The sequence below is a fragment of the Nannobrachium achirus genome (genome assembly GCF_963921795.1).
Source record: "Nannobrachium achirus genome assembly, chromosome: 12".
Classification (NCBI taxonomy): domain Eukaryota; kingdom Metazoa; phylum Chordata; class Actinopteri; order Myctophiformes; family Myctophidae; genus Nannobrachium; species Nannobrachium achirus.
In genome coordinates, this window is record NC_137832.1 from 61,384,420 (window position 1) to 61,395,284 (window position 10,865).

General features: G+C 41.6%; 1 protein-coding gene across 1 annotated transcript in view; it reads left to right on the plus strand.

Moving 5' to 3' along the window:
• The first annotated feature begins 2,243 nt into the window (after positions 1–2,243).
• pomt1 (protein-O-mannosyltransferase 1) overlaps positions 2,244–10,865 on the plus strand; it is a 16,493-nt gene continuing 7,871 nt past the window's right edge. Inside the window, exons 1-10 of the mRNA XM_080738935.1 lie at positions 2,244–2,359; positions 4,972–5,108; positions 5,643–5,749; positions 5,858–5,908; positions 6,718–6,864; positions 8,150–8,258; positions 8,399–8,446; positions 8,582–8,675; positions 9,076–9,231; positions 10,073–10,203. Of these exons, the coding sequence (XP_080595061.1) occupies positions 4,981–5,108; positions 5,643–5,749; positions 5,858–5,908; positions 6,718–6,864; positions 8,150–8,258; positions 8,399–8,446; positions 8,582–8,675; positions 9,076–9,231; positions 10,073–10,203 (971 nt within the window). The 5' untranslated portion in view covers positions 2,244–2,359; positions 4,972–4,980. The remainder of the gene's footprint in view (positions 2,360–4,971; positions 5,109–5,642; positions 5,750–5,857; positions 5,909–6,717; positions 6,865–8,149; positions 8,259–8,398; positions 8,447–8,581; positions 8,676–9,075; positions 9,232–10,072; positions 10,204–10,865) is intronic.

A 10,865-nucleotide genomic window follows, 5' to 3' on the forward strand; every position in this document is an offset into this window, starting at 1 on the left:
TAACTGCCTTTGTTATGACATCCAGAATAAGTTCACTATTTTGGTTTCTGTATGTTTGAACTATTTTGTGAATAATAAAACAATGAGGAAACAGCCCCACCTGGTGAAGTGATGGGATAATTGAAAGATAGGTTATTGATGATACATTTATACATCGGATACCTTTAGAAATTACATGCACAAAACATAAATACATGAACATATACATATTGCAAATTGGTTGTAAGAAGAAAATAAATTAAGGGAAATTGTGGGAAAAATAAATGAATGAATGAATGAATGATTTTATTTGAGTGTCATGCCACCTCGTGGCCCATCCCTTATGGGATTATATGACACCTTTTCAAACAAGGTTACAATTTTCTTAAGTACATTATTTTTTTTTTCTTTTTTCTATACATCCGTTACCAGTATAGGCTACAATATAGATACCAGCGGGGGGGGAAAAGTAAAGAAAAATAAAGCAAAACAGAGCATTATGGTACTTAACCCCTACTGGTTGTACAATGCTTTTTTTCTCAAGTCCCAAGCTTTCTCAAAGTAGTTTGCCAGTTTAAATACATGTTTTTCAAATAGACAGTTAATAAGTTGTGAGTCACTGACATCCAAAATATAGTCAATATTATTAAACAACTCTTCTCTGGGTCTTGAATAGAAGGGACAATACAGAACAAAATGATACTCATTTTCTATTTCATTAAGATCACACAATTGACAGATACGTTCTTCTTCATCTAACCCAACATAACGACCTGTTTCAATATGGAGTGGCAGAATACCTCCTCTAATCTGAGCACAGAGTGACCTTTTTTTCTTTGGCAGGTTAAATAAAACATATTTTTCTGTATAATAATCATACTTAATTTCTCTGTATGTACGCAATTTTGGTTTACTCCAAATCTCCTCTGCCCAGGTATGTTTGTTCTGATCAAAAATCATCTCCTTTAGAGCAACAACATCAACTTGTTCTAATCTGAGGAACACGTCTTCCACTCCATATTTACAAAACATAGCATGCATGTCCTCTATCCAGGGTCCGTTCTGCTGTCTGTCCCAATTAAATACTTTCTTTGTTAGCCTATTATCGTTCAAAGTGAATAATCTGTTCCACAACCTGACTGTACATTAACATGCAGTTGTAGGAATCGTATTAAGAATGAATGAATTGCAACTTCTATTTGAGCAGGCAGAACGACGAGACACATTTATTTCACACCCAGTCATATTTTTGGCAGTTACAATTTGTATCTTACAAATCTATGCAAAGTATTGTAAATACAATAAAAAGTACATTCTCAATGTTTTTGATCCATTTGCAAGTTAGATTTACATGTCTACATTATTAGGTCCATTTCAGTCCCACAGTAGGTAGCTAAAACAAAGTCCTTTGCACACTGTGGTCTATTGATGCACCTTCTCTTTATTGGTACTGTACTGCTCTTTTTTTTCCCTTTTACTCTTATCTATCTTTTTTCTTACTTCTCTGTAACTTTGTAAATACTGTATACTGCTATGCTACAACTGGACAACTGAATTTCCCCCTTGGGATAATAAAGGTATCTATCTATCTACACCTGGTTTTAAGCTCAGGGACAGGTGAGGTGATGTTAACAATCTAACAGGAAAGGTCCCACATAGCTACCATGAAGTATGGAGCCCAGGTGCCGTGGTGAAGGGGGAGCTGAAGGCAGTTCTGTTGGATCATTATCTGGACCATGGTTATTAGACCACTTAAGAAAAAGGAAATGTAGTAGAATACAGACGAGATTCGATAGGGACTCAATTTGTGGTGACCATTGTTGAGACCTTTGTTATTACCGGTAATCACAGAAAACATGTTTTCCCACCTTATTAATATTAGCCAACACATTTTGTTCCAGCCAGTTACTGACAAAATGTAAACTATAGTCTACTTATTGTATTTATTTATTGTGCAAAGCAATCATGTAATCTGCTTTTTGTATTGTTTTACTTTTTGGTTGGCTGGCGAAAGTGTAAATAAATGCAGAACTCTCTTACAAGGCTCTGTCTGGATAAGGCTACCTGTTTCCTAGCCATAAATCATAACTCTTGTAGAGTGCTTTTATTTTGGGAGAGAGAAAACGTCCCAAAATAAAAGCACTCTACAAGAGTTATGATTTATGGCTACCCGTTTCCGTGACAACAGGCTTTCTAGCCGAGTGCCGACTAATCCAGACTGGATCCAGAGATTCCAGACTGTACCAGTCAACCCAGAAAGCATCGATCCATGTCAGGCTCTGCTAAACCAAACCACAGAAATCCTCATCAGAAGCATAAACAAGTTAACCAAACACCTCCGTAATGATGTCTAATTAGTAGAACAACAACCAGAACAGAGGTAAGGACACATTTAAATACAGAACATTGCTGTTGGGACAGGTATGATTAAAATACATGTAGGCTACACGACTAGCCATGTGTTTTTAGCCGCAGCTAACAGTGTGCATTGTAGAGAGGGGGTAGATTACACAATGTAGTTTAAGGGTACAATAATTCACTTGTGCCATCTGCTATGCATATTTTAAATAAGAACATAATAAAATAACCCCCTCCTCCCAGTCACCCAACCCCTACATTATGATCACTGTTGCTGTTATGGTAGTGTTTTTGTTAATTCGTTTAGTATTTTATTGCATTTTATGTATATTTGGATTATGTTATGTTATTTTGGTTATCTGGAATACTGTATTTCCATTTGATGTTAAAAAAGTACAACAATTTTAGTATGAGATGCACAAATAACCAGGTGACGTCCCTTGTTTTAATGTGATAAACATTTTCCTAATTAAATTTCCACTTTCTTATACACATCCATCCCCCTTACATATCCTGTTAGTGATCTAGGATCAGATTATTTCATTCCTATTAGTTGATTAATGTATGTATTATTGTATTATTTACAACGTTTAGTTGATTGTTTTATTTTTTTTATACTTTAAAGTCATTCAACATGTAACATATCTTCCAAAAAGCACATTTTTTTTAAGTGCAAAAACCCATCACCTACACAACAACAAAATATATACTACTATACAGAGACCAAAAATAAAATAAAAATATAAGATAAAGAGGCTTTTTTGTTTGATGATTGTGTCTGAAATACTTTTGGTTTGAACAAAAATACAAATAAAATGGACAAAACAAAAGGTGGAGTTAAGTGGGCATGTTATCCTTATTTAAAAGATAAGAGGCCCACGTTTAGTTGATTGTTGATGTTGCTGATCTAGTACCTGAACATCATTCTGATGTAGAGAGTCATAAATGACTTGTAGATGTCTGTCCTTCACCAGCTCTAAAGCCCCCTTTCCACTTCAGCTTTAGCACCACACTACACGACACTACATTACACCACACCACACCGCACCACATAAAAATATCTTAATTTTCCATTACACAAAAGTTCCCCTATCGGTAAGAAACAAATTGACCCTTTTAACTTTGATTATAATACAATATCATTATACAATATTTGTATTACAACTATCCTAATTATTAGCCTATATAATGGGATTATAACTGTGATTATGATACATTATAAATTATTATAATCTATTACTATGATAATTATAATACACTATAATAGAGTATAACAGTGATTATAACACAATAGAATATATTATCATGTATTACAAATATATCCTGGTGGGCTAAATGGAAAGTCAGTGAGTAATCGTGTTTGGTGCGTTTGGCCCTGTTTGGCCTAGCTCAGACCTACTCTGGATTGGATACTTTTTAGTACGTTTAGTACCACTTTCACACCACCACTCTACCCAGGTCCTTGTAGTGGAAAACCTGGCACAAGTGGGCGGTGTGGAATGGTGTGGTGTTGGGCCATGTCAGTGGAAAGGGGCCTTAACAGTGTGATACCGATTCCGGTTCCTCAGTGTTGGATCCGTTTCCTCCGGTTCCGGATCCCAACCCTAGTCATAATCTATATTTACTAGAATATCGCCCGCCTTTGGCGGGCGAATCCTAGTGTTCGCACGCTTCGCGTGCTCACATGCACACACGCACAACTGCTCCAAGCCATGTTGCCCACAAAAAGCACTGTTTCTTCATGTATTTTGAGTGTGTGTGTGTGTGTGTGTGTGTGTGTGTGTGTGTGTGTGTGTGTGTGTGTGTGTGTGTGTGTGTGTGTGTGTGTGTGTGTCATTAATTAACATTATTTATTATTATTAGTAATACTAATATTATTATTTCACTTAGCTAAAAGTAAGCCTACTGAAATCGATGTGATGACTGAAGCAAAAGAGTTATGTTTAATAATAAGCACTAATTACTTAAATGTGACTATCTCTTCAATACATGGAGTGTATGTGTACTGTTGACTGTATGTGCATGGGACTGGAGTTTATCCAGACAAAATAGTAACATTCCCACTGTGTCAGTTGGGGGGGTGTGAGAGAGAGAGAGAGAGAGAGAGAGAGAGAGAGAGAGAGAGAACACTATGACTTACACCTTTCAACAAAGAAAACACTCAAATACATGATACTGCAATAGCGATTTGCATATAAAAAAGGACATTAATGATAATTGGCGCGGTTGAGGTGAAACAGTTAGGCTAAGTAGAAAGTGTGATCCAAGTGTGAGCTAAACCCTGTCTGTCTTTCTCTCTCTCTCTCTCTCTCTCTCTCTCTCTCTCTCTCTCTCTCTCTCTCTTTCTGTCTCTCTGCTGTCTCTCTCACTCTTTCTCTCTCTCTGCTGTCTCTCTGTCTCTCTATGTGCATTGCCCCCCTCTCTCCCCCCAAGTGTGCGCGCTTCTCTCCTCCCTCTCCCTCTCTCTCTCTCTCTCTCTCTCTCTCTGGGGGATTGTTGGAATGTTGCTGCAGGCTTCACACATGTCCGTTGACTGTGGACTGCCCTGTGTCCTGTGCCCTGTGCCAAAGTGGGCTGCGGCTTTAAGCCAATTGTAAATATAAGATGTACTTTAACGCACTGGTCCTCCTCCAGGGTGGAGCCATGTTGGGTGTCAGCTGGCTGAAACTCCCTCTGGTGGTCAGAGCAGAGATCAACGTGGTTCTGCTGCTGGTCACCGTGCTGTCATTCTGGACCAGGATGACCAACCTGGCCTTCCCCAGAGCAGTGGTGTACGCATGCACGCACACGCGCGCACACACACACACACGCACGCACACACACACACACACACACACACGCACACACACACACACGCACGCACGCACGCACGCACGTACGCATGCACACACACGCGCGCGCACACACACACGCACGCGCACGCACGCACGCACGCACGCACGCACGCACGCACGCACGCGCGCGCGCGCGCGCGCGCGCGCACACACACACACGCACACGCACACGCACACGCACACACGGCTGTCCCGATTATGACATTTTACTTGACGATTAATTGTTGCTCAAATAATTGTAATTAATTTGTATTTCTGTCGTTGAACATTATTGGAACATTATGAATACAAAATAGATTTCTGTTTGGCTTTTAGGCTTCATAATCAAAAGTTGCACAGGGCAGATATGACAAATAACTACTACATAACTTAATAACTTTATTACACTTGTACTTTTTATGAATAGTGGAAATAGCCGATCTACAAGCTGATTCATGTCCCCGTTCTATGTGTGTGTGTGTATGTGTGTAGGTTTGATGAGGTGTATTACGGTCAGTTTGTGTCTCTCTACATGAAGAGAGTGTTCTTCATCGATGAGAGTGGTCCCCCTCTCGGTCACATGATCCTAGCCTTCGGAGGTCAGTTTTACCACACACACACACACACACACACACACACACACACACACACACACACACACACACTGAGTTGCCCTAACATAGTCTGTTATTTTTTGTGTGTTCCAGCATATCTTGGAGGTTTTGATGGGAACTTCATGTGGAACAGGATTGGAGCAGGTATGAAAAACAAACATTCTGCTGTCTCACGGAATATTATGCACATCCATATTAGCGATGGTCTAGGCCCAAATAAGGTAAATAAGGTACCAAAAGGAAAGAGAAATCCACCCAACAGGACCTGATGAAGACCAAACTTGTGGTGGAAAATGTGTTTTGTGTCGAGTAGTGGTGGAGTAGCATGATGTTTGTCCTTCTTTTTGATATTGCCACATTATTGCCATGTTATGAACACATCAACACATTACCAAACTCAATGTTGGATATCGGGTTCCTCAGTTTCATCTGTTTGCAGATCCCAACCCTAATCAGTTGGCTTTATGACATTACTGACAGTTTGGGATGTTACACATTTATATGTTATTAACATGTACAGTTAGAGCAGTCGCAATTATTACATAATCGTCTAATCGCAATTATTTTGTCATAATCCTCAAAATCGTTTACATGTTGAAAAGCTTTCATATTTTCAAACATTTTCAGAAATAGTGGAAATAGATCTACAAGCTCACAACGCTTCGCATAATTTCCACTATCGATGTTCTTTTTTAAGTATAAAGTTGTCAAATATTTCAGTCATTTCTTTGTATATTTAGGTTATGTGTCATATCTGCCATGTGCAACTTCAAAGCCTACAAGCCAAACAGAAATGTAATTGTCAACGACAAAAACTCAATTAAATCGTTAATCACAATTATTAGAGTGACAATTAATCGTCATGTAAAATGTCATAATCGTGGCAGCCCTGATGTACATTACCAAGTTTGATATTTCTGTAGAACTCTGCGTGTGTTTGTTTTGTGTTCCAGAGTACCCCAGCAGTGTGTGTGTGTGGAGCCTGCGGTTGGTGCCAGCAGTGTGTGGCTCTCTGTGCGTCCCGCTGGTCTACCTACTGCTGCTGGAGCTGGGCTGTTCTCACTATGCTGCCCTGGGCGCAGCGCTGCTGGCTCTGCTGGGTACGTATGGGCTGTTCTCACTATGCTGCCCTAGGGGCAGCACTGCTGACTCTGCTGGGTACGTATGGGCTGTTCTCACTATGCTGCCCTGGGGGCAGCGCTGCTGGCTCTGTTGGGTACGTATGGGCTGTTCTCACTATGCTGCCCTGGGGGCATTGCTGCTGGCTCTGTTGGGTACGTACTCACAACACAATGCACCGCCCAGTCCAAGAAATCTAAAGTGGGTGGGGGTCTGGGGGACGTATGGTGTGTGAACCGCCTGGCACGCTACGCTTAGAGCACAGCCGATGTCAGATGATTCGGTTGGATGCCGATCCCGATTTTGAGAGTCCTCCTAGACCACAGATATTTTGGCAATGTTTTGACCGATATTTGATGAACAAGAAAACCAGTAAATATAAAATAGACACAAACTCTAATGTATCTTATTGAACCACTTAAAGGAGCTATAGTCAACCTTTTCTTGAAAAACGGATGCTAAAATAAAAATAATGTTTCGGAAATATTTTATTAAAAAAATAAGCTTCATATATGTGTTTCTATTCAAAAATGACCACAAAAAGCGTAAAATAATGATAAAATAATCATTTTGGCCATTGTCAGACGGACACTTTGTTTACATTCTAGTCTATAGACTAGTATGTAAACAAAGTGTCGGCCCTACAATGAAAAAGTTGACTATAGCTCCTTTAAGCCTTATTCTGTACATTTAAAAAATAGCCGATCACATCACGATCCGAGGAGTCAAATAATGATGTATCGGCCAGCTCTAGTTACGTTCTCCTGGTAATACTCCTCACTGTCAGGTGAGAAGAAGTGTCTGGTGTGTATTATGTGGATCAGATCAGACATGTGGTTGTCTTCGTCCTCCACCTGTGGGGGTTGGAAGGGACAGGGGCCACAGTGCACAATGACCACAACTAAAATGGGGAGAAGATGAAAGTAATAATCAATTGTTAAAAGGATTTATGATCAGTTAACTGTTATTTAAAGGTCGGCTTCACCCATTTTCAACCTGTTTTCATATAATTGGTCCTCAATGATTGTAATAAAATTGTAAAAATTATTCAGAAAACTGCCTACTAGTGACATCATCGATAACGATGGGGAATCCAAGCTACAGTAATAGAAACGTCAGGCTTTGTATTCGTGGAAAGCTAACATGCTATAATGGAAGCAATTGTTCTGTGAATGTTCATATGTTTGAACACAGCTTGTTTGTTGTTCACCAGAGAACTCGCTGATCGTCCAGTCACGTTTCATGTTACTGTTTGTTGTCCACCAGAGAACTCGCTGATCGTCCAGTCACGTTTCATGTTACTGGAGTCTGTTCTCATTTTCTTCCTGCTGTTGGCGTTCTTCTCCTACCTGCGCTTCCACAACTCTCCTAACAGGTAAACACTAAACACTATTCTGCAGTCTGCAGAACACATGTGGAAGCGGAGAAATTCACGTCAATTATTACAGCATTTGTACTATATACATTTTACAACTAATGAGGAAGATTACAGCTCCTCACTTCTCCTTTCCTCAGGTTTGGCTATTTGCTGTTGTCTGGACTTTCCTGTGCTGGAGCTGTAGGGTGAGTTATAGAGGGAGTGAGAGAGGGAGGGATAGAGAGAGACTGTGTGTGTGTGTGCGCGTGTGTGCGTGCGTGCGTGCGTGTGTGTGTGTGTGTGTGTGTGTGTGTGTTAAACGGTGCATTGTGTGTTTTCAGGGTAAAGTACATGGGTCTGTTCTCCTACCTGCTTCTGCTGGGCATGGCTGGCTATCACACCTGGCAGCTGATTGGAGACAGAGCTGTCAGTCATGTGAGTCTGCCCCACCAATCAGATCACAGTAGTATTTCAGTCTACACATGAACTCAGACCGCACTAGTCTCACTTCGCATAGTATCAAACAAGACACACGTGCATTTCTCCTTGTATGTGCCGTTCTGTCTGTGACGTCACTTATCTCCTTACATGGAGTTCCGTGCTCATACGGACACTTGTACAATGTAAACATACACACAAAGCCCGACGTAGGAGCGGTTAGCACCGCTCAAAAACAGGAAGTGAAGGAGTTCTATGTATAAACTGTGTGTGTGTGTGTGTGTGTGTGTGTGTGTGTGTGTGTGTGTGTGTGTGTGTGTGTGTGTGTGTGTGTGTGTGTGTGTGTGTGTGTGTGTGTGTGTGTGTGTGTGTGTGTGTGTGTGTGTGTGTGTTGTAGGCCAGTGTGTTTGGTCAGTGTGTGTACAGGGGTGTGTGTCTGTTGGTTGTACCTGTTGTGCTGTACGTTGTGTGTTTCTATGTGCACCTGTCAATTCTGCACCGCAGTGGACCACATGACCAGCTGATGAGCAGCGCGTTTCAGGCTAGTCTGGAGGTACACACACACACACACACGCACACACACACACACACACACACACACACACACACACACACACACACACTAGACGTAAAGATAATTATATGCAGATACAAACTTCAGGAATAACGACTTGTGCTGCTATGGGGCTTTTAAGTCTGACATCATTTTGTAGGCAGAGGAGAACTTTTGGTGCCAAATGGCAACAGCGCCCTTGAATCTTTTTACTATTTTTACGATTTACAATTGTTTCTTCTCTTTCTTGTTGACAGGAAAGTGGTAGAATTATACTTTAGTCGTTATTTTTGTCTCGGATCTGTTGAAATAGCGAGGGACACAGCACTGCCCATATTGACAATAAATCGAACCTCTGTTCGAAGTGGAGCTGTGTGTGTGTGTGTGTGTGTGTGTGTGTGTGTGTGTGTGTGTGTGTGTGTGTGTGTGTGTGTGTGTGTGTGTGTGTGTGTGTGTGTGTGTGTGTGTGTGTGTGTGTGTGTGTGTGTGTGTGTGTGTGTGTGAACTGAGCGGTGGTCGTGGGGGGGGGGGGGGGGGGGGAGGGGTGCCTGTGTGTGTGTGGGGGGTGGGGGGGGGGGGGGGTGGGTGTGTGTGTGTGTGTGTGTGTATTGCAGTTGATGCTCAGGGCAGGCTAGACTCAACAGCACCTCTCTGGTCACCCAGGGTAGTCAGGCTACACCAGAGGCTACATACAGACAGACAGACAGACAGACCCACCCACCCACAGACACACACGGCCACGTATAGGGAGCTTGTGTTCCACACAGCTCCAATAAATCTGCTTGGAGGTCTGACTACAAAATGATGTCCCGGCTTAAAAGCCCCATTGTGTGTGTTGTAGGGTGGTTTGTCCAGAATAACTCAGGGTCAGCCATTAGAAGTGGTCTATGGCAGTCAGGTGACTTTAAGAAGCTCCGCCTCCCAGCCAATCCCCTGCTGGCTACACTCCCACAAGGCCAACTACCCAATCAGGTACTGCTCTCTAACCGGGTCCTGGACAACCTTCTGGTTATCTATAACCAGTGTTGGGTGATGTTACTTTTAAAAGTAACTCGTTACGTTACAGCTTTATTTATAACACATTTACTGCCACGATAAATAATCGATAATGGTCTACCCTGCCATGCTATTTTATGATTTTCTTACCTTTTAATGTGCATGTCCATCATGCATGATCGCTAGATCCGCGTGCATGTCCGTGTCCGCTGAGAAAAAGCGACATCTTCATATTTCCAACCGGCCCTGAGCTACAAGCTAGCGAATTAGCATGATTTCCTAGCGAAGCGGTCTGGCAGGAAGGTGAAAGAGAGAAATGGGTGTTTTCCTGCAAGCATTAGAATAGGAGTCAATGGAGAATCATTTTCCGTTTCCGGCCCAGACCCGGAAGCACTATGTTCGGGGCACTTCGGCACTCATGTAAAGTCGGGGACTCGGGGAAACTCATGTTTGACAGTAGATGTGTTTTAAAAAGTAATCCGTTACGTTACAGTGTTACCTTCTGTGAAAAGTAACTAAATCCAAAGTGCCGCCTACCGGGAGCTGTGCTGGGCAGGCTAATTTGCATTGACATTGATCTCCTCCTTTCAGCAATACATTTAAAAATAGTGTGAATAGGTAACTAAGTAACTACTAAA